This window comes from Geotrypetes seraphini, chromosome 11 (genome assembly GCF_902459505.1).
Source record: "Geotrypetes seraphini chromosome 11, aGeoSer1.1, whole genome shotgun sequence".
Lineage (NCBI taxonomy): Eukaryota > Metazoa > Chordata > Amphibia > Gymnophiona > Dermophiidae > Geotrypetes > Geotrypetes seraphini.
In genome coordinates this window covers 100,662,191-100,686,508 of record NC_047094.1, presented here as the reverse complement: position 1 = coordinate 100,686,508, position 24,318 = coordinate 100,662,191, and the positions used below count along the sequence as shown (strand labels likewise).

The 24,318-nt window shown below is 41.8% G+C and overlaps 1 protein-coding gene across 4 annotated transcripts in view; it reads right to left on the bottom strand.

Annotated features, from left to right (window-relative positions):
• The window catches only part of LOC117369307 (serine/threonine-protein phosphatase 4 regulatory subunit 1-like), a 151,192-nt gene that overhangs the window by 15,136 nt on the left and 111,738 nt on the right, over window positions 1-24,318 (bottom strand). For all 4 annotated transcript variants that reach the window (XM_033963709.1, XM_033963710.1, XM_033963707.1 and 1 more), the window contains 5 exons: window positions 15,326-15,415; window positions 11,948-12,133; window positions 4,395-4,556; window positions 1,690-1,790; window positions 1,317-1,437 (listed from right to left, as the gene is read on the bottom strand). In XM_033963709.1, the coding sequence (XP_033819600.1) occupies window positions 1,317-1,437; window positions 1,690-1,790; window positions 4,395-4,556; window positions 11,948-12,133; window positions 15,326-15,415 (660 nt within the window). The remainder of the gene's footprint in view (window positions 1-1,316; window positions 1,438-1,689; window positions 1,791-4,394; window positions 4,557-11,947; window positions 12,134-15,325; window positions 15,416-24,318) is intronic.

Sequence of the window (24,318 nt, the reverse complement as noted above, 5' to 3'; positions counted from 1 at the left end):
CCCTTTTTTAGATATATTCTGAATGTCTACTATTAAATCTCTGTCCCTTCTTCCGTCTGTGAAGGAGGCCTGTATATCGCACCATTGTAAATATATTCATCATTCCTGCTTTCCAAATTGCTCCACAGAGCCTCTTCCTTGCCCTACAGATCCTGCAATTGTGTGGCTTTAAAATGATCTTTACAGTTACATATCAACGCAGGTTGTGGCAGTAGCCGCTTGAGATAAGGGTTGTCCTTCTGCTAAAAAGTGCTTCTCCATGAAAGGGATTAGTATTTAGGTATTATTTATGATTAATAAATAGGGTAGGGGGAAGGGTGAGCATACATGATTATGTAATAAGGACACAAGATGTGGACTTGAAATGATATCTAAATCATAAGAGGTCTTATGAACTGACCATTCTATCACATTATGATACGCTCACCTTTATTATAGTGTTCAATGAGGATTTTCTGTATAACTAAATAGAGTTATCCAAAAGTTTATTTTTAAGTTGATGGAGTATTAGTTTTGGTCAGCAGGTCTTAGCGATTACAAGTATTTAACAAATTAGTTTAAAAATAAACATGCAACCATTTCATTACCCACCTTCTCTATTCAGTTTTCATATGATCTTTAACATAAACACTACTCCCTCTCCTTTTCTTCCTACCCTGTCTTTCCTAAACAGATTATAGCCTGGTATAACTACTGGTTACTACTACTACTATTATTTATTATTTCTATAGCGCTGAAAGGCATACGCAGCGCTGTAAGTTTTAACATACAATAGACAATCCCTGCTCAGAAGAGCTTACAATCTAATTTAGGCAGGACATTATAGGGTTGGGGAGATTATGATAGAGGAAATGATACAGTGGGTATAGGTATCTGACAGTAGTGAGTGGGAGTTAAGAGTTGAAAGCAGTTTAAAAAAAAGTGAGCCTTTAGCTTGGATTTGAACACTGCCAGGGATGGAGCACGACATATTGATTCAGGCAGCCTGTTCCAGGCATATGGTGCCACAAGAAAGAAGGGATGGAGTCTGGAAACCACATCTCTGTGATCGCTACTATATCCAACTCATCTTCTTCCATCACAGCTTCTAGATCACTTAATGGACCAAGATTATTAATAGTACATTTCAAACCCATCAAATTAAAAATCTTCAAAATATCTCACAGAACTCAAAGCACCCTTGAAAGTCAATTTCTAATATCACCAGATATTAGCAAGCAATTATTCAACTCAACTTACAACTATGACAAGCATATCTCCAGAAAAACTAGAAAATGGAAGATTTTTAATGACAAAAAAATAGAACCTCGGCTTACCAATTTGAAAGAGATCCACCTGACTTCAGAAACTTTATCTGAACAAAGAGTTAATGCAATGTGTCGTAAATAGTCATACACATCAATAGGGTTATAGAGTTCCGAGATCAGGATCAGCTGCCTGAAATAGAAAGTTATGATAATCAATTCCTGCTCAAGAGAAACTTTAAACAGCTACCTTGATTTTCTTTCTTTTGTTAGAACATGCAACTCCTTTAAACCACATTTTCCTCCACTGCTGTACGTGCCCCCTTAAAGCTGAAATATCTGTTTAGTGAATTTGCATTCTGATCACAGTTCCCACCTCAGAAAAGGTTTCAGTTGGCCCTATATGTGCACAATATAATTATATGCTTGTATAGAGTTTACTTACTCTGCCAGTTCATATCGAAACCTCCAGTTCCTACTATTATCTGTCACCATAAACTCCTGAAGTTGGTAAAGATATTCTCGTCTTTTGTCTGCATGAAGTAACTGTAAGAATAGTTCCCCATGAAATAAAGTAGATCAGTAAACACAATTAATTACATGGCAAAATTACTCTTCTCTCATTGTGATTCCAATTTTAGCTAGTATACCAAGCAAAACAAGGTGCATTTTTACACTGTCTTCTTTCTATTCACTTTTATTGGGAACCTTTCATATCTATGTTTATTAGATTCTTGATATACCACCTTTCTGTATTAATATATGAACAGATCTTTACAGAGATGGGGAAAGGGTAAAACCAGAGAACATGAACTGAGGTTGTAGGGTAGCAGGGCTTAGGAATGATAGGTGGTCAATGCCTGTAATACCCTTCTAAGGGAGGTGGGGGAGATAAAATGGTTTCAGAATTCTAAAAGGTGTGGGATTAACACAAAGGATCAACCAAAAAATAAGGCACAATAGATCAACTATTTTTAAAAGAGAGGAAAAAGGACCTTAGACACCTCACAACAAGATCACAGTAATTCTCATTCATTGGTCCTTGAAAAAAGCTCTCTTTTTTAAAATCATATGTGGAACCTAAATCAATGATGCTAATTTATAATTTTTTCCAATTTCAACTTTGTGCAGTTTAAAAATCACTTTTCAGACAACACTTCCTCTTGCTATTATGCTGTTTCAGATGTAAATTAACTCAAACATGATTCATGAAATGTCACGTCCCTGCTGTTAAAGATGTGGATTCCTTCCCACACATTTTTATCAACCCTTAAATCTCATCGTCCTTGCAGGAGCATTACTCAGTCCCAACTAAGGGCCAGTTTCTCAAAACAAAAAACTGCCTTTAACATGCTCGCTAAATAGGCTCCAGCTGATTTAGCTTGCACGTATTTTAGCGGCAGATTATCAAAAAGGTTTAGGGAGGTTTTTTCCGAGTTTTCTAGCAGCCTCCGATACTGACATGCAAATGAAGTACAAACAGGTCATTAATATTGAAATAATCACTCTAAGTGATTCTCTTATAATCGCCAAATGATCTCTAACCTGGTTGTGCCACATTTGCATACAGAATTTACCAACAGGTCTGAGTTGATGCCTTACTTTCTAATCAGTGCCTGAGCGCTGATTGGCTCAGGCACTGACAGGAAAGTAAGGCTTGACAGCTCAGGCACCCCTCCTCCCAACGCAAATTAAAATAATAATAATTTTTTAAAAAACCAAATTGAAGTTCTACAGGAGAGATGCCTACTATCTCCTGCCGGTGTCGATAACATTAAGCCCACACACCCCCGGCAGCAGGAGAGATGCCCAATCTCTTCCGCTGCCAAGAAACACCCCCCTCACACACACACCATTTGGCAGTGGGACAGATGTCCACGCTCTCCCACCGCCACGCAAAAATCCTCCCTGCAGCGGGAGAGATGCCCAATCTCTCCCGTCACTAAGAAACACCCCCCAACACCCCTCGGTGGCGGGAGAGATACCCATGCTCTCCACTGCCACACAACATGCCCCCATGCCTCCGACGAACACCACCCTCTCCCCTTACCTTGGTTAGATGTCTGGCTGGAAGGATGCTTACTCCCTCTGGCTAGCTGACCTGCCTCTTCAAAATGACAGGTCTTCCCCTCCCCGGTGCATCCTGGGATGCACTGGGGAGGGACCTGAGACTCTGACTGGCCTAGACGCATAAGGCTCCACCCATAAGAGGGGCCTTAAACAACCTGGGCCAAGTATACAGTACATATATTTAACGTGAATCAAGAATGAGTGTGACTATTGGGCAGACTAGATGAACCGCAGGTTGTTATCTGCTGTCAAGTATTATGCTACAACTAAAGCAGTTCACATATTATACACAGGTACTTTCTCTGTCACAATCTAACTTCCATTGCCAGGAAATGGATGGTTAAGTGACCTGCCCAGGATCACAAAAAGTTGCAATGGGAATCAAACCTGGTTCTCTAACCATTAGGCTACTCCTCCATTTCCATGGTCAGCTTTCAGTGTTTTTTCTTTCCTACTACATTTTTGTTCAAATAGAGGACAACTTTCAAATCATTTCTACATAGCAATGATTCATTAAAAAACTGCTTACTTGAAACATGAATAAACTTATTTATGCAGCCTACTTATGCAAAAGTTTGTCTCTTCCCTGAGCAAGTATTAAGGATAAGGAAGAAGAGGGATTTGCACTTATGTACATACTTTTGAAATTCTGCATATGCACATACATTTTAATTCAGAAAAAACTGTGAACCCAAATAGATATAAATGTGAGTGCACTGTTTTTCTAGTACAATTTTCAAAGTGGACATATCTCTGTACCTTCACTTTGAAAATAAAGGGGAAAGTTTGAAAAGGGAAAGTATATGTAAACTTTTTACCTATACAATTATCCCCCAAAAGTTAGCTCTAAATTTCATTTACCCATGTCCACTGTAGCTTAAGACCCTAGCTCTTCCCTCCTGCCAGGGACTCCTAGGAGTAAAATATAAATTATTCACTAGCTTATTTGAAAAAAAAAAAAAGAAATAGGGTCTTATTAAATTTTAACTTAACAATGTTTTTATGAACTGTTGTATAAACTATAGGATCCTCTCTACAGGGAATAAGTACTATACCAAAAAATGTAAGTCATTGTAGTACCTTGAGGAAATCATACAAATGCTTGAGAACTCCAATGCGCACTTCATCCAGATCTTTTAAAAATCCATTGAATATAGGCACCAGGTCAGCTGCTGTCAGTTTATCGCCCAGAATCACTGCTAGCTCATGAATAGAGAAGGCAAGTGTTCGGCGGACCTTCCACTAATAGTGTTTCAAAGCCCAGTGTAAAGAGAAACAATAAAAGTTTAAAATATTACATAAAGATTTTCATCAACAAAATATTACATTACATTAGTGATTTCTATTCCGCCATTACCTTGCGGTTCAAGGCAGATTACATCCAAACTAAAACAAAATTACATTCAAAATTTGAAGGAATAGAATAAGCGATGACATAGAATTTTTAAGGTAATATATATTGGGTAAAGAGTTACCAAAGGGAAGTGGAGGTATTTAGGAGATAATAATAGGGTGAAATTATGTGTTTTAGATCAGTGTTTTTCAACCGCTGTTCCGCGGCACACTAGTGTGCCGCGAGATGTTGCCTGGTGTGCCGCAGGGCCGCCGGGCCCGGAGCTGACAGGGGGCCCGAGGCAGGGGCGCCAGTAGCTCGCCAAGGCAAAGTGAGTCGATCACCCAGGACTCACTTTGTCTTGGCGATCTAATCTATCGAGACGATAAGTCTTCTTCTCCCCGACGTCAATTCTGCATTCGGAGAGGAAGTTTGGGCCAGCCAATCGCTGTCTGGCTGGGCGGAACGTCCTCTCCGATTACAGAATTGACGTCAGGGAGAGCATGCGTCGGCGTCGGCTTTGGGGCCTGTTATCCATTGGTGGGTCCTGTTCCCCGATGGCAGCGGCAGTGGCTTGGGGAACGGCAGGGAGAAAGAAAGAAAGGGGGCAGGCAGGGAAACAGAAAAAAAGAAAGAAAGGTCAGGGAGAGAGGAAGAAAAAGTTGGGGGAGGGAATGAGGTGTGGAGGAGAGAAAGCATACAGGCTGATAGAAGGGAAGAAAGATTGGATGCACAGTCAGAAGAAGAAAGTGCAACCAGAAATCACCAGACAAGGTAGGAAAAATGATTTTATTTTAAATTTAGCAAAGTGGAGGCAGTATTACCACAGTTTTCAAAGGAATTTGCCCAAATAACTTAATAGTTAACTGGGTAAATTCCCAGAGATGAAAACTTCCCTTCACTTACTATGCACAGTTCTGAATTTATATCTGCTGTCTATATTTTACAATATGGTCACCTTTTACTAAACCGCAATAGTGGTTTTTAGCGCAGGGAGCCTATGAGCGTCAAGAGCAGCGCTGGGCATTCAGCGCAGCTCCCTGCGCTAAAAAACTGCTATTGTGGTTTAATAAAAAGGATGGAGGGTATATTTGTCTATTTTTGTATGCTATAAAAACCAAATACAGAGAGAGACTGAGAGCTGTTGACGTGTGTGTCTTTCTTCGATTCCAGCCAGAATATCAGCTTTGTGTTCAGCCAAACAGGCCCAGGTTTTGCACTGAATAAAGTATTTTATAATTTTTATAATTTTTATTTCGTAATAAAGTAATTATAAAATACTTTCTTTGTGTTTATTTGATTCCTATTCAAGAGAATTACTTTATATATAGTCAATATAGGCAGAAAGTTAAATTTTTTAACATTTTCTAATGGTGGTGTGCCTCGTGATTTTTTTCATGAAACAAGTGTGCCTTTGCCCAAAAAAGGTTGAAAAACACTGTTTTAGATAACGTTTGGTAGATAAAAGAGTATTAGAGAGATCTAAGGGTAAATAGAGTGTTGGATATTGGGTTGGGATTGGTTGTGCTGGATAGGTTTTATGTGTTTTATGAAGAGTATGGTTTTAATGTCTCTCCTGAAGGCTTTGTAGTGTGTAGTCCAAGATAACATAGTGGTGATTTGTCTGCTTTGGAGGCTATTAGGTTATCATAAAGTTTTTTTCGTTTGACATCTTTGGATGATGGGTGAGTCAATAGTGAGTCAATAGTCAATAGTGAGTCAATAGTGTGTCTGGTTGAGGAGGATTGATTTAGTCGGTTATTCCAGTAGGTTGGGCTTTCTCCGTTGAGAGGCTTGTAAAGTAAGCAGTAGAATTTGAAGTGCACTCTCGCTTCTATTGGAAGCCAGTGCGAGTCATGGTATGCCTCTGTGATATGGTCATATTTTTTTAGGAAATAGACAAGTCTCAGGGCTGTATTCTGTATTGTCTGCAATTGCTTCATCATAGTCGCAGGACAAGGTAGGTATAGTATGCTGCAGTAGTCTATCATCCCAAGGATAAGAGATTGTACCAATAGTAGAAATTGCTTCTTTTCGAAGAATGTTCGGATTTTTTTTAGATTTCTCATGGTCATGAACGATGCCTTTATTATTTTGTTAATTTGGGGGTTGCATGATGCAGCCTCTGTCAATTGTGACTCCTAGCAATTTTAGTGTAGGTTGTATTGGATATGAGATCGAGTTTATTACAAGATTAGTTAATGTTGGAGTTTTGTTATTTTCTAGTAGGATGAAATTTGTTTTGTCAGGGTTAAGTTTTAATTTGTGCTTTGTCATCCAAATTGCAACTGAATTGAGAGTTTTGTGTATTGTGCTTGTCATGACGGGTTCTGGTTGGTCGAAGGGTAAGAGAATAGTGATGTCATCTGAGAAGCTGTATGAAATTATGCCATGATTATCTAGGTAGTAACTGAGGGAGGCTATGTATATATTGAATAGTGTAGGTGATAGGGGTGATCCTTGGGGAACTCCGCAGGAGTTGGACCATGGTTCTGATTTTTCTTGCATTGTTTTGACTCTGTAAGTTCTTGATTGTAGGAATCCTTTGAACCATGCAAGTACTTTGCCTGAGATTCCTATTGAATCGAGAGTTTGTAGAAGCATGTCATGGTTATATCAACAGGATTTTCTTGCCTGTACAGAGGTATTGTCTTGCAGTGTCCATTAGTGTTCCTAGTAGTGTCTCCGTGCTGTATTTGGCTCTGAATCCTGATTGTGTGGGGTGGAGTATGTTGTGATTCTCTAGGTAAGAGGCTAAAGTTTTTGCTACGAGACCTTCCATCAGTTTGATGTACAATGGTATTGAGACAATGGGTCTGTAATTGGATGGTTGGTCTTTTGCTCCTTTAGGGTCCTTTAATATCGGAGTTATTATGATTTCACTGAGTTCTTGTGGGAAATAACCCTCTCGTAGTGATGAGTATATTCATTGTAGAAGTAGAGAGTGGAATAATATGCTTGAGTTTTTCAGTAGGTATGGGGGGCAATGGTTGAGGTCACAGGCTGCATGGCTGTATTTATTATAAATATTGTTGAACTCTGCCCATTCTATAGGTGAGAAATGGGATCAGGTTCTATCTGCTGCGACTGAGTCTTTTTCTGTTTGTGGAAATGATGTTTCTATGTGTGATGGTGTTCCGTTGAAAGAGGCTCTGATATTTGCGATTTTGTTTTTGAAGTAGGTAGCTAAGAGGGTGGCTGTAGGTGGGGCGAATTGTTGTTCTCTATGTAGGGTGTTGTGTTTGTGAGGACTTTTAGTAGCTGGAACAGCTTTTTTGAGTCTTAGGGTCCATCTCCAATTTGTTTCGAATAGTATGCCCTTCTTTTTTCTTTCAGTTTTTGTTTGTACTTTCGGTTTGTTGCTATCCATACTGTTTTTGTGGATTCTTGGTCGTTTTTTCTCCATTTTCTTTCCAGTTGTCTACATTGTCTTTTGAATTGGAGTAGTTCATTGTCGAACCATTTGTTTGATTTTCTGTGGATTTTGGTTTTAGGTTTTTCTGGGGCTAGTTCGTCTAGTGTGGCCCTACTTAGCAGGTTCCATTTTGAGATGAAGTCTTTAGATGTGTAGTGTTGGATTATGGTGTCTGTTTTTGTCCAGAATACTGAGGGATCTATATGTTTGCATGAGAGGAAGGTAGTCTGTTGAGTAGTCGGAGTGTATTTGTTACAAGACCAATTGATTTCGAAGGAGTAGGTGTAGTGATCAGACCAAAGGGAACGGTTCCATTTTCCGTTTAAGGTTTGAACTTCTGGGTATGAGGTCTGTTGGGACATGTAAGCTACGATGTCCAGCTGGTGTCCTTTTTCATGTGTAGTTTGAGGATCTAAGATTTTATATGTTAGGGCTTCTAGGTATGCTAGTACGGTTTCAGCATTTTTGCAGGAATGATTTTCAAGGGGAAGGTCGAGGTCTCCTAGAAGGAGGTTGTAGGTAGTTGCTAGGGAGTTTCGATAGATAAATTCTTCAAATATTGGCTTGGCTGTGCTCCAGTTACTTGGGGTTATGTAGCATAGTATGCATGTGAGTGTTCCTTTAAGTGATGTGCTTGAGAGTTGACAGGCAAGTAAATCCATGTATTGGTTTGTTATTTTGTCTAGTAGGTGTATGTTTAATGTGTCTCTGGCTATGATGGCAATTCCTCCACCTCTCTTATTTTCTCTGCATACTAGTGTCATTTTGTGGCTTTTTGGACAGACCAGTTATTCTGGGGTCTGTATCAGAGGTGAGCCAGGTCTCTGTGAGGAAAAGGCAATCAAGGTTATCTTCTTCTATCCAGTTTTTTATGCGTTCTGTTTTAGGGCCAATGGCTCTGATGTTCATATAGGCGCATTTGAGAGGGATATATTCTATTGGTGAGTTGCTCGTTGTTTTCAGGTATATGAGTGATCTTTGGTGGGGTAATATTGTGGTATTGTATGGATTTGTTGGTTTTCTAGTTGTTAATTTAGGGGAGGGTTGATATGTGAAGGGCTGATAGTATGTGTTTCTGTTTAATATGAGATGCCAGTTTGGCTGGGTAATTCCTCTGGAGTATGCTATGATGGGTATTGGATATATATTGTGTGCAGTTGTTTTCCAGTCTGTTAAGAGCAGGAGTATCAGAAGGATTGCTTGTATATAACTTAAAAGTGTGGTTCTTATGGTGGTGCAAGATGCGAAGCTCATTGTACCTAACATATCTAGTATGGTATAGACCCCTGCTGGATTGGGGGAGGGGCGGAGTTGTGCTCCTAGGTCTTCGCCGCTGCTTCTGCTGTCTGCCGCTGGCTTCGGTGTGGCCCCGGCATCTCCTTGTTCTCACCGTTATCCCCTGCTGGATTGGGGGAGGGGCGTAGCTGTGCTCTTAAGTCCCAGCCGCTGATTCTGTTGCTTGCCGCTGGATTCGGTGCGGCCCCGGCGTCTCCTTGTGCTCACCGTTATCCCCTGCAGGATTGGGGGAGGGGCGGGGCTGTGCTCTTAAGTCCCTGCTGCTGATTCTGCTACCTGCCGCTGGTTTTGGTGTGGCCCCGGCGTCTCCTTGTGCTCACCATTATCCCCTGCTAGATCGGGGGAGAGGCGGAGCCGTGCTCTCAAGTACCCCGCTGCTGCTTCTGCTGTCTGCTGCTGGTTTCGGTGCGGTCCCGGCGTCTCCTTGTGCTCACCGTTATCTCCTGCTGGATCTGGGGAGGGCAGAGCAGTGCTTCCAAGTCCCAGCCGCTGAATCTGCTGCCTGCCTTTGGCTTCGGTGCAACTCCGGCGTCTATCTAGTTCAGGCTTCAGCTTCACTATTCTGCTCATCAGTATCTGTGCTGATTTTCAACTAGCAGTCAGATAAAGTTTTCAGAGTGGGAGAGAACTGTACCAGTCTGGAAAAAAACAAACATCAACCGACATCCAGTTCACCAGCCACTGTCAGCACTCCAGTCAGCAGACAACAGCCACATAGCCCCCACCAGCTCGGAAGAAGAGTGGATCAAACCGTCTATCTAATGAAGCAGGCTCCTTCCTCTGTTTCCTATGCTGGTTTCAAGCTACTGGATCAAAGGATCACTGTCAGTCGCCGTCAGTTAACTCAAAGCACCGATACTGCTTCAATCCTCTGCTGGTTAGTGTTTGAGTTGATTATTAATTAGCAGTCAGATAAAGTTTACAAAGTGCAAGAAAACTGTAGTAGGCAGGCAAAAACAAACATCAGCTGAGAGCCAGTTCACCAGCCACTGTCAGCAAATCAAAACACAACTGCCAATTAGTATTTGTGTTAATTTACAATTAGCAGTCAGATAAAGTTTTCAAAGTACGAGAGAACTGTATCAGGCAGGCAAAAATAAATATCAGCCGACAGCCAGTTCACCAGCCACTGTCAGCGAATCAAAACACAACTGCCAATTAGTATTTGTGTTGATTTACAATTAGCAATCAGATAAAGTTTTCAAAATACGAGAGAACTGTATCAGGCAGGCAAAAATAAACATTAACCGACAGCCAGTTCACCAGCCACTGTCAGCGATTCAAACCTCAACTGCCAATAACTTGCAATCAGCCAAATCGCACTTCTGACCTACTTCTCAATGGTAGGGATGATTAACCAGCAATCAGCTCTCATATTTTCTCAGCAAAAACTGCCACACAGACAGAGTTTAAGCTGATGCTGCCATCTTGCAGAGTTCCGGAAATATCTTCAGTAATATGCAACAATATGCATTTGTTACACCGATTAAAAACAATGTTAGCGCCTTATGATTTCCGTACTGTAGTCCAGGCTATGGTTTTGTCGAGACTCAATTACTGCAATGCTCTGTACCTTGGAATAACAAAAGCAAGATGTAGAGCATTGCAGGTTATACAAAATGCAGCAGCAAGATTGATTATGGGTTGTCTAAATATAATCACATTTTGCCACATCTCCAAAAATTGCATTGGCTACCAGTCGCATTCAGAGTACAGTATAAAGCAGTAATGATTTGCAATCAATTCTTGTATGGAAACATTCCAGAACTGTTTAAAAATAAAATACTTAGCTATACACCAAAAAGATCATTGCGCTCTGAGAATCTAGCTTTACTGAAAACGACTGTGAATCCAAGGCTTGTTGAGACTGGCAAAATGACTTTTTGTTGTGCAGGAGTTAAGATATGGAACTCCTTGGTGGGTAATATAAGAACCCGATGTGAAAAGGGCATGTTTAGAAAACTACTTAAGACGCAGTTATTTGTAGATGCCTTTCTCTAGCCAATCATTTTCCTCTCTTGCAGAGTTGATGAATTATTCATGATCTTTACAATGCAAGCTATGGTATCATTTTGTAGACATGATTTCCTGAGGATTGTTTGTATGTTTATTTTATCATGTTTTTGTTTTAAAATTTTGTATGTAAATTATGTAAACAGTTTTGTTTTAAACAGTATAGAAATTTTTAAAATAAAAATAAATAAATTCCATGCTATATTTTTGCTTTATTATAAATACTTAAGTGTTGCTCAAATGCTACTGTAATGCCTCAAAACCAATGTTTACAATTACTTGTTAGGCTTGTAGCCAAGATGCTACACTATTTATATTAAAAGAATGCATGACAGGCCTGGATTAAAGCATGGGCAACACAAGCAACTGCACAGAGCACCAAAAACTTCAGTTAAATAGAAACCCGATTCTATTTGTGTTAGGATCGTATTTCATGATCTCTAAGAAAGAAAATTCTTATCACTGTCTCTGGGGCTGCATATGGATACCAACACCTTAAACATGACCTTGATTTTCATTGCTGTCAAGACAGCATTATATGCATTTTCTAAATTATAAAAAGAGAAAATTTTCTACCTGCTCATCAGATGCCAGCGTCTCATATGTATCTCTCAAACAATGCCAGTTTTGCCTGCCTAGGGTCAGTGCTACACCTGGGAGGCTGTAGGCACAATGTTTTGCAATTTCAGTATCAACTGTCTGGGCTCGAGCTGGGTCAGTCATTGACAAGTATTGGTCTAGGAGGGGCTGGGGTATGATATTCTGGAAGATAAGAATCATAAAAAGGAAATTTATATAAAACTTTACAGAAAAGACACTTGAAATAACTTGCAAAAGAACCTCCTAACAAATTTGCATTATCAATTTATTCCTCAGTTACATCAATTATCAAATTGCTCTGGAACAAATTACCAGAGCATTTGAGACTACAGATATCATTTGATTGGTTTAAAGCTGACCTAAGAACATAAGAACATAAGAAGTTGCCTCCGCTGAGGCAGACCAGAGGTCCATCCTGCCCAGCGGTCCGCTCTCGCGGCGGCCCATCAGGACTAATTGCCTGAACAGTGTCCCTGACTAATTTTGTAACTGCCTCTAATCCTCTAATCCTATCCCTAATACCTACCTCTACTCGTATCTGTACCCCTCAATCCCTTTGTCCTCCAGGTACCTGTCCAGACCCTCTTTGAAGCCCTGTAGCGTGCTCCTGCTTATCACATCCTCCGGTAGCACGTTCCATGTATCCACCATCCTCTGAGTGAAAAAGAACTTCCTGGCGTTAGTTCTAAACCTTTCCCCTTTCAATTTCTCTGAGTGCCCCCTTGTATTTGTGGTTCCCCGTAATTTGAAAAATCTGTCCCTGTCTACTCTTTCTATGCCCTTCATGATCTTGAAGGTTTCTATCATGTCTCCTCTAAGTCTCCGCTTTTCCAGGGAGAAAAGCCCCAGCTTCTTCAGTCTGTCAGTATATGAGAGGTCTTCCATACCCTTTATTAGCTTAGTTGCTCTTCTCTGGACTCTCTCAAGTACCGCCATGTCCTTCTTGAGATACGGCGACCAGTACTGGACACAGTACTCCAGGTGCGGGCGCACCATTGCACGATACAGTGGCAGGATGACTTCCTTCGTCCTGGTCGTGATACCCTTCTTAATGATACCCAGCATTCTGTTTGCCTTCCTTGAGGCCGTGGCGCACTGCGCCAACGCCTTCAATGATGTGTCTACCATCACTCCCAGGTCTCTTTCAAGGTTACTCACCCCTAGTGGTGATCCCCCCATTTGGTAAGAGAACATCGGGTTCTTTTTCCCTACATGCATGACCTTGCATTTCCCTATGTTGAAGCTCATTTGCCACTTTTTGGCCCACTCTTCCAGCGCTGTCAGATCTTTTTGGAGATTTTTGCAGTCCTCCTTGCTTTCAACCCTGCTGTATAATTTGGTGTCATCCGCAAATTTAATAACCTCACATTTTGTTCCTGCTTCCAGGTCGTTAATAAATATATTGAACAGGAGCGGTCCCAGCACCGACCCCTGCGGAACTCCGCTCGTGACCCATTGCCAGTCTGAGTAATGGCCCTTTATTCCAACCCTCTGTTTCCTGTCCGCTAGCCAGTTTTTGATCCATCGGTGGACCTCCCCTTGCACCCCGTGGTTCCATAGCTTCCTTAGCAGTCTTTCATGTGGTACCTTGTCGAAGGCTTTTTGGAAGTCTGAAAATCTTCCTCTTCAATGATACCTCTGGTAGAGCTCTAACGCTCCTTCCAGAAGGAACTGGGGGCAGAACAATTGGATGATGTACTAACCTTCCCTCATCTACACTCCTATTACCCCTTTTCCTATTACAAACATTAGTTTTCCCCTTCTCCCCTCTTTTGTCATTTTTTGTCTTTCAGATATATTATCTACTTTCTATTTAACCAGTAAGCTGCCCAGATGGTATTACCAACTGAAGGGATGGTAATAAAATAAACTTGCTATATTCACTCTGTGTACTCCACTTTATTTAACTGAGAACACTAACCCCTGGAAGAAAAAGCCTCAGGTTTATTGAGGTAGAGCTCAACAGCCCAAACCTCCACCACCCACATCATTGGCTAAAAAACTTCCAAAAAGGGGTATGCATGTGCCGCAATTAAACTGGGACTGGAAACAACTAATATCTATTAATCATAAGGAATTTAAATGATATTTTAAGTAGAAGTCGACGTTTCACGGTACAAGACCGTTTCCTTCAGGGCATATGACTATTCACATTCTAATATGTTTAGAGTTGCTTGCTTGAGCTCTACCTCAATAAACCTGAGGCTTTTTCTTCCAGGGGTTAGTGCTCTCAGGTAAATAAAGTGGAGTACACAGAGTGAATATAGCAGATTGATTACCCACTTTTCACTATAATAAATAATATAGTTGTAATAAAATAAACTTGAAACTTGCATATTTTATCTGATCATTTCAACAACAGGAATAATAGTCAAGTCATCTGTCAAACCTGAGAGCCTCCCTGATAAGGAAAATGACTTTACATTAAACTCACACCCTGAAAAGACATGTAATTGTATATATAGTTGTCAGGGAACATTGCAGAGACAGTGCTCATAGCTGGGGGCGAGGTGAAGGGGGGGAACACTCAACCACAACACAACAGTGACACCTAGTGGCAAAATCAGTTTCAGAAGAGTCTACTACATGGCCCCCAGACTCAGGATTGTACTTATAATGACTGGTCTAAATTAAGCTGGGAAGGAATGTATAAAAAAAGAAAAATGCTCCAGGTAGTTGCAAATCAAAACTTAGGACACTAAACACCAGTCCAGATTCAGACTGACCTGGAAAAAAATTAATACAAATCTCTGATTATCCTAATTTTTTATTTCATCATCAGCCAATAATATCTTATCTGATAGTAATTACCTGGATGATGTGGGGGAGAACAAGAGAGAAGGTCCATCTATAACTTTGACCTTAAATATAAATTATTCCTTAGATTTATCAACAGATGGGTCAACATTCAGCTATGCAGTCAAAGATTTTTTAAATGTCAATCACAGCAGTTAAAAAATATCCTGATATTAAGCACCACTATCCAAATAGTGGCTGATGCTGAAAATCTGGGTAATGTGGTTAATGCCAGAACTTACCACACAGAGGCAATATTCAATCCACTAGATGAATAATGGACTGAATATTGCCACCATATGAATAAGTTTCAGAACTATCCTGGCTCTGCCCTCTCAGCAACCCAACACTATCTGAATAAGGGTTTTTGAATATTGAACTGTCTCTTTTTTCTGGTATACTGAACAAAAAATAGTTTGTAATTAGTCTAAAAAGTACTATCGCAGCCTTCTTTGAATAGAGAAATTCAACTGAAACTACGTGGGTGGGTTAATACAATGGAAGTTATTAGTCACTCGCTCCTCTCCTGTTACAGACACACGGAAAGCTCTGACCCACCTGTAACTTTGACTTTTTGTTGTCCAAAACAAAGTCTGTGCTTCTTTCTTGGAGACGTTCATTCACTCCATCTAGTTCATTTGGTGAGCTCTGCAAAATATATAGAAAGATTAGTTTCTAACCCTGATAATCTTCTTTCTTGTAGATGTGTCCATTAGTCCCGAATGCTAGGGTTTTGCATCTGAACCCACAAGTTGCTGTCAATCATCTTTTGAACTCCGCCTCCTTCCCTGGGAGCTACTCCTGCTCCCTCAGTTTGTACAAAAGCAATCAAGTACAGTCAAACCTCGGTTTACGAGTGCACCGGTTTGCGAGTGTTTTGCAAGACGAGCAAAACATTCGCAAAATCGGCGCCTCGGAAACTAAGTTTGACTCGATTCACGAGTGCCATCCCCCGCGATCCGCCATCTCCCACTGCTCGCGTTGTCCCCCCCCCTGTGATCCTACATTCCCCCCAAGCACCAAAACGAAATCCCTTACCCCGATTGGGCTCCGGCACCAGCACCAAAGCATAGGACATGCCGGTGCCCGAAGATCCTCCCTCTTCTGGGCTAGGCAGTGCGTCGGAGATCCTCTCTCTTGCCTGTGCTGGGCTGGACTGGGCCTTGAACATTTGCGCATACTCAAGGCCTTCTGGTCTCGCTCTCTCCGAGATTCTGAATCATAGCTACTCACATGACCTGCTATCAAGCAGAAACTTAAACTAGACTTTACGTTCTTGAGTGTTTTCCTTTTAATTTTTTAAAATATCCTCTCAATTCATCTGAGAGAGAGAGAATTCTCCAAATTCAGACTGATCTTAAGGCAGAAGGCAGGCAAAGCCCACTGACAGGGCGGGACATCAGGACTACTAGACATATTTACAAGAAAAATTATTGAGGTATGAAACCAAATTTTTCATTCTAGTGGTCCTGAATGCTGCGGACATACCAAAGCAGTCTCCAGAGTCTAGGACGGGCCTGCTGAGCCTGCTTTCAAAACAGAGGACCTGAAAACAGTGTATTTCCTGGCTGCTATATCTACCCTATGGTAAAGGTATGAGGGGTAGGCCAAGTAGCTGCTCTACAGATTTCCTCATGCAAAACTGCCAGTCTCCACCCATGAGGTAGCGACTCCTCTAGTGGACTGCATTTTCAATGCAATTGGTGGCTGCTTACCACAGCCCACATACATGAAGGAAATGACCATTTAAATCCATCTGGAAATTGAGGCTTTAGACACTAACCTCCCTTTCTTGGCATGACAGGTCAGAACAAAAAGATGATCTGATACGTAAAACTCATTGGTAACTTTGAGGTACCAGAGAAGCACTCACTTGACATCCAGTAAACACTTTATCCTTTTTCTTAGACCCCAAAGGGTGAAAAGCAGGCAAAAATACTTCCTGATTGATGTGGAAGGCCGAGACTACTTTTGGTAAGAAGGATGGTACCGTGCATAAGGAGAGTCCTATTCCCAGAAATTTAAGGAATGGTTCCCTGCAGGACAGAGCTTGTAACTCAGAATGAAACTCATCTCACTGACGAAATCACCACCAGAAACACAGTCTTGATTGTACGATCCAGAAGGGAAGCCTCTCGTAACGGGGTTCTTCTAAGACCTTGTAATAGAGTGTTAAATTCCAGGAAGGTAAAGGGAGGCGCACCAGAGGCTGCAACTGAAGAGACCCTCTAATGTATTGGGTGATATCAGGGTGAGAGGCCAGACAGCCTGGAAAGAGGAAAGGCCTGCAATCTTCACCTTCAGTGATCAAACCGATAAGACCCTTCTGAAGTCCTCTTGGAATAAGTCCAGAACTACCAAAATTGGAGCTCATAAGGGCTCTACATCATCCACTGCACACCAGTGCTGCAATGTCTTCTTAGCTCTAAGCAAAGTTAAAACAACCATGTCTGAGTAACCCTTGCTTGTCAGGGCCGCCTACTCAAGAGCTATGCCGTAAGCCCAAAGTGTTCCAGATTCTCAATAGAGATGGGTCCCTGAGTGAAAAGATCCACTTGGACCGGCAGTCTGAGGCCTTTGTCCCTCTGCAAGAGAACTAGGTCTGCATACCATGGTCTGCGGGGCCACTGCCTCTGTCGTGCTGACTGCAAATGCCAAAGACTCTCAGAAATTCAAATAGACATTCCACATAAGACTCACAAAATCTGGGGCAAAGACTTCTACTAGGGCTCATAAGGATCCTGGCAGGGGAACCTCGTTAGTCCTCCTGGGCTCTGCGGCTACCACACATCTGCACTTGGCCAATGCACCTTCGGAGGATTCCAGAAAGGATCTCTTGCCTTGGGAATGTGCCTCCTGCGAATCCCCTGCCTTGGAAGACTCGGAGGAGGCTGAGTCCAAGGCTACTGCCCCTCCCCCACATGCTCCGTCGTATGCGAGACATGGACACTCCTAGGCTGGCCAGCCAACACAAACCTGGCATGATAAAGCGGTTAGGAAGGCCTGAGGGGTCCATTCCTGTTGATTTTAAGTAAAATTGAGGAGTTTTGAGGCAGATGGAGACTTTAGGAAAACATTGTTTAAAATCCAATATGGCTGATGTCTGTAAAATTGTGACAAAATTGGTCCATGGGGACTTCCCTGAAGTAGAAAAAATGCAGCAAAAGGGGTTTTAGAGGTGAAGGACCTTAGCTCTGGCTGCAGCAACCTTGGAGATACCCCTGCTCCCCCAAATTACCCCACAGGCTATGATAGCCCTACTCACTGTGCCATATGCCTGCCTGTTTCAGCTCAGGAATGCAGCTGGGATACGTGGAGACAAACTCTGCCTCACATATTCACCGACCAAACTGGGTTTTTGGACTGTCAGTCAGACCAAGGTCAGACTGAGCCTCAACCTCCCCAGAAAACCTTGTGCCATGAAGAGTGAGAGGACCTCATAGCCAGAAAGGAGCCAAACAGCCTGTGCTCAAGCTCTTGATAAATCAGGGATGCACACAGCTATGCAAGAAGAGACCCCTGAGCTAAAAAAATACAAAAGCAGGCTGGCTAGCTAGGTGTCCCCAAGGGCTGATCCTGCTAGCAGTTGACTTCCACAGCACGAGTCTGTATCTTCTTCTAGGCAGAGGTCGCAACAAGTGGGAACCTCTGGGCACTGAGCTTCTGACCGAACACTTAGGAAAAAATACCTCTCAAAATAATAAAACCACAGAGCAGAAACACTAAGCAACTTGCTTGCAGAAAAAAACTGAGGGGGCAGCTCCCTGGGAAAGGAGGTGGAGTTTGAAAGATTATTGACAACATTCTGCAAATTGCATCCTGGTCGTGCCTTTTGATTGCAAACTGCCAAATGACGTTCCTACTCCCACTTCATACCAAGCCACTGGAATTAACTGCCCCCACAGATCACATCCCTTGAAGGACTCCTCAACTTTAGGAAAGCAATAAAAACACCTAATTCCCACAACCAATGGATTACAAAGAAATGTATATTAGAAACATAGAATATGATGGCAGAAAAGGGCTGTAGCCCATCAAGTCTGCCCACGCTAATGACCCACCCCCAGACTTCACCCGGCTAGAGATCCCACATACATATCCCATTTCTTTTTAAAATCGAGCACGCTGCTGGCATTAATCACCTGCAATGGAAGTTCATTCCAATGATCGACCACCCTTTCGGTGAAGAAATACTTCCTGACGTCGCCATGAAACTGCCCGCCTTTGATTTTCAGCGGATGACCTCTTGTGGTCGAAGGTCCTTTAAGAAAGAAGATATCGTCTTCCACCTCGATGCGGCCCGTGATATATTTAAAAGTCTCAATCATGTCCCCCCTCTCTCTACGTTCCTCGAGCGAGTATAGCTGCAGTTTATTCAGTCTTTCCTCATATGGAAGGTTCTTGAGTCCCGAGACCATCCTGGTGGTCATTCGCTAAACCGACTCGATTCTCGTCACATCTTTTTGATAATGTGGTCTCCAGAATTGAACACAATACTCAAGATGAGGTCTCACTATGGATCTGTACAGGGGCATTATGACTTCGGGCCTCCGGCTGACGAAACCTCTACGGATGCATCCCACCATTTGTCTAGCCTTGGATGCAGCTTTCTCCACCTGCTTGGCAGTTTTCATGTCTTCACTAATGATTACTCCCAAATCACGTTCTGCCCTAGTCCTAGCTAAGGTCTCATGTACCATATTGGTACTAGACCATCGGTATGTATCGCATTAGGATAAAAACTTGTATTGAAAAAAATTGCACTGTAATTATGGCAAATTGTAACCTATAAACTGTATATTATGTATGTTTAATCTGTAACCCATTCTGAGCTCTTTGGATAGAACAGGATAGAAAACGAATTAAGTAAATAAATAACTTGCGGGTTCAGATGAATAACCCTAGCATTCAGGATGACTAGATACAATGCACTAGAAATTTAATTTATTTTATATCCCATGATTCCCAAACCAATTAGCTCAAAGAGAACTACAAATATTGAAGAAAACCAGAATATGTAAGCTACAATAAAAAAAATATACTCAAAACAAAACGACTAAAATAAGACACACATATCAAAAATAGTCAACAGTCCAAAAGCAAAAAAAAAGGTTATCAAAATACTGGGTAACCATAAGAAAAGAAACAAGAAAATAATAAAACTTGGCCTGTGTCATACACTCTCTATTATCTGTACCATAGGTAACCTAGCATAACATAACATTGTGCTTAATGACCATGTAACCAGAAGTTCAACGCGGTTTACAAAAAGTTACAAAAGTAAACATATTGCATAAAATAAGACAGTTCATTAAACAGTCAAATATTTAGAAAAAAGATAGGTCTTCAGTTGTTTTCTAAAATGTCCATAAGAATGGGTAGTAAGCAACAATATTCGGAATTCGTTGTCATGAAAAGCTGCCTGAGATGCCAAAATATGATTAAAAAATTTCTTACTCCTGCAACCCAGGACAGATGGAAAATTAAACAAAAGATGAGTTCTTCTACTGTGTCTGTATGATGCTAAATAAAATCTATTGACTAAGTAGGAAGGAGCAATGCCTTAAACAGCCTTGTAAGTCTTCAAACCCATTAGATGGCTTTCAGTGATGATTATTGTCAAAATACAGGAGTGAACAATAACAACCAAAGAAACCTTACTATCCTTCTCAGCTCCACAGAACACAGGATTGTACATCACCTACACTCCATCAATTTCCTTATTTCTTCAAGCATTTTCTTTAACTCTATGAAGTTCTGAGTTACTGGTGGAATGCAAGATATTCATTCATCTCTCTCAGATTAGAAGCAAGCATAATCTATCAAATAGATACAACTTCTGGAGAAGATTCTTGATCTTGTTTTATTGAGTTTTAAATGCTTAACTGAGGAGTCATAACCCTTTGATCAGGGGTGTCAAATGTCGGTTCTCGAGGGCTGTAATCCAGTCGAGTTTTCAGGATTTCCCCAAAGAATATGTATAAGATCTATTAGTATACAATGAAAACAGTGCATGCAAATAGATCTCATGCATATTTATTGGGGAAATCCTGAAAACCCGACCTCGAGGACCGACATTTGACACCCCTGCCTTAGATCTTGGCTTGGTCTGAAATTGTGGACTGGAAAATATCAATTGATCATGGCAGCCATGTAAATTGGACCCAACCCTTTAAAAGCTGTGAAAGCCAGAAATAATATTTTAAATTTGATTCTGAGTTCCATAGGGAGCCTATGAAATAATGCTAAAAGTAAGCTAACCTTTTTCTCAATGTTTTCCTCCAAAAGACACTCCAGTTGCTAAATTTTGCACCATCTGTAGCATAGCCTAAATAAACCAAGTTGCAGTGGTTCAGGTTTGGCCTTTGTCACAATGTTTAATTCAACAACCCTAAACAAAGGTCACAGTGGTTTGAGTAATTGCATTTGGCCAGATGCTTTCTTCGTTACCACTGCTAGCACATACCAAAAACAATGTTCATCTTCTCTATAGCAACGGAGCAAAGTAGAGATGCCGACTAGAGAATGACATGGGGACGGGTACCATGGGGATGGGTCAGGGACAGGAACAGAGCCTCTGGGGACGGGGGATAGAGATTGTAGGGACAGGGACAAACTGTGTCCCCTCGTCATTCTCTAAACTAAATCTTTGGGAAGGTTGTGCTAAAACCTAATCGAAATGGAAGGCTCCATTTGTTATTTACAAACAACAGTTGTAAAGAACATTGTCCCTTTTTATACTTTAATAAAAAGATTGAATTATAAAATCATAAGTGTTCGAGGCTTGTGCAGATGAGGACAGAGTCCACGGGGACAGAGCAGGGATAGAGATAGAGCCTGTGGGGACGGGGATGCTTTTCCCTTAATACTTTTGTTTATATGGAAGATCATACATACCACAGATTTCCTTTAAGAGAAGGCCTGTTGTGTAGATCTTTTCTTGGCAAAAGGTCTTTATGAATACTGTTTACAGCACGTGTTAGTGGTGTTATGGTATATCCCTAAGCAGGCAATTAGCCGAAACACTTGAAATTTAATACATTTTAATTTGTATCCTGAAATGTATTTTTGGGGAACTATATGGTTGCCAGTAACTTTTATCATTACTATGTGAATATTTATCAACAGTAAGAACCAAGGCTCAGAGCCACGTCATATAGCTCAATCTTTACAAACACTGGGTCAGAGAATGGAAAGGAAGTTATGCCCTCAGCATCCAAAAGGGAAGTGGCCTGGACATCCATATTCTGCAGCCTGGTAATACTGCTTAAGTTACAACTTGTAGGTTCAAATTTGCAAACTACCAGTTTCTCCTGTGATATTAACTGAAGGCTGGAAAAGCGAAGAAAATTATCAGACAAAAAAGAAATGCCACTTTCAAGCACTTTTTGCGGATGATCCAAGTCTCATCTTAAATAACTTTATGTGTACTCAAAGGCACAGTTTAGCTAACCTAAAAATACATTTTTTACTTCCTTCTGGACCGGATGGCATTCCTCTGAGGGTAATCAAGGAACTGAAAGGGGTTATAGCTGAACTGCTTCAACTAATAACCAATCTGTCGATCAAATCAGGAAGGATTCCAGAAGACTGGAAAGTGGCGAATGTTATGCCGATCTTCAAGAAAGGTTCGAGGGGAGATCCGGGAAACTACAGGCCAGTAAGTCTGACCTCGGTACTGGGAAAGATGGTAGAGGGGCTGATAAAGGACCGCATCGTTGACCACCTTGATGGACACAATCTGATGAGGACCAGCCAGCACAGCTTCAGCAAAGAAGATCTTGCTTGACAAACTTGCTGCACTACTTCGAGGGAGTTAACAGGCAGATAGACAAAGGTGACTCGGTCGACATTGTATATCTGGATTTTCAGAAGGCGTTTGACAAGATCCTGCATGAATGACTACTTCGAAAAATTACGAGCCATGGGATTGAGGGTGAAATACTCAGGTGGATTAAAAACTGGTTGGCAGATAGAAAACAGAGAGTGGGGGTAAATGGACAATACTCGGACTGGAAAAGCGTCACCAGTGGAGTGCCGCAGGGTTCGGTGCTTGGGCCTGTGCTCTTCAACATATTTATAAATGACCTGGAAATTGGAATGATGAGCAAGGTGACTAAATTTGCAAACGATACAAAATTATTCAGAGTAGTGAAGACGCAGGATTGTGAAGACCTGCAACAGGACATAAACACGCTCGAGACATGGGCCACGACATAGTAAATGACGTTTAACGTGGATAAGTGTAAGGTGATGCATGTCTGTAACAAAAATCTTGTACACGAATACAGGATGTCTGGTGCAGTACTCGGAGTGACCCCCCCAGAAAAGGGACTTGGGAGTACCGGTCAACAAGTCGATGAAGCAGTCCGCGCAATGTGCGGCGGCGGTGAAAAGGGCGAACAGAATGCTTGGAATGATTAAGAAGGGGATCTCGAACAGGTCAGAGAAGGTTATCATGCCACTGTACTGGGCAATGGTGAGACCCCACCTGGAATACTGCGTCCAGAACTGGTCACCGTACTTGAAGAAGGACACGGTGCTACTCGAAAGGGTCCAGAGAAGAGCGACTAAAATGGTTAAGGGGCTGGATTAGTGAGAGATTAGAGAAACTGGACCTCTTCTCCCTTGAAAAGAGGAGACTGAAAAGGGACATGATTGAACCGTTCAAGATAATGAAGCAAATAGACTTAGTAAAGACAGGTTGTTCACCCTCTCCAAGGTAGGGAGAACGAGAAGGCACTCTTTAAAGTTAAAAGGGGACAGATTCCATACAAACATAAGGAAGTTCTTTTTCACCCAGAGAGTGGTGAAAAACTGGAACTCTCTTCTGGAGGCTGTCAGAGGGACCCTCCAGGGATTCAAGACAAAGTTAGACAAGTTCCTACTAGACCAGAACATACACAGGTAAGGCTAGATTCAGTTAGGGCTCAGGTCCTTGACCTAGGGGCCGCTACGGAAGTGGACTTCTGGGCACGATGGACCACTGGTCTGACCCAACAACAGCAATTTTTATGTTCTTATGCACAGAAACCAAAGCCCACTGGAATAACATATCCATCACCTACAAAGCAGCCATTCTAGAAGCAAAAAAGACCTACTACTCTCGCCTCCTACAACTAGCCCCTTCTAGATCTAAACAACTGTTCACCCTCACAAACCAACTCTTCACTAACGTCCAAAGAAAAAATCACAGCAACCAAACAGAACTCGATAGCGAGACTCTCTCGAACTTCTTCCAGTCCAAAATACAAACCATTCGAGATAACCTTGACGCCAACACCAAACCCGCTCCTACTCAGCCCCAGCCGACTCCAAATACCACCTCTTCCGCCGCTCTCTCCCAATTTCATATAGCCACTCATACTGAAGTTCTCGAAACACTGAGAGAACTCAAACCCTCCAACACCATCCTCGACCCCTGCCCGTCCAGCCTCCTGCTATCCACAGAAGATGCCATGGCAGAATCCATCCTCCCCATCATTAACACCTCTCTAACCACTGGGACTGTTCCCCTCAGCTGGAAGTCAGCTATTATCAAACCCACTCTC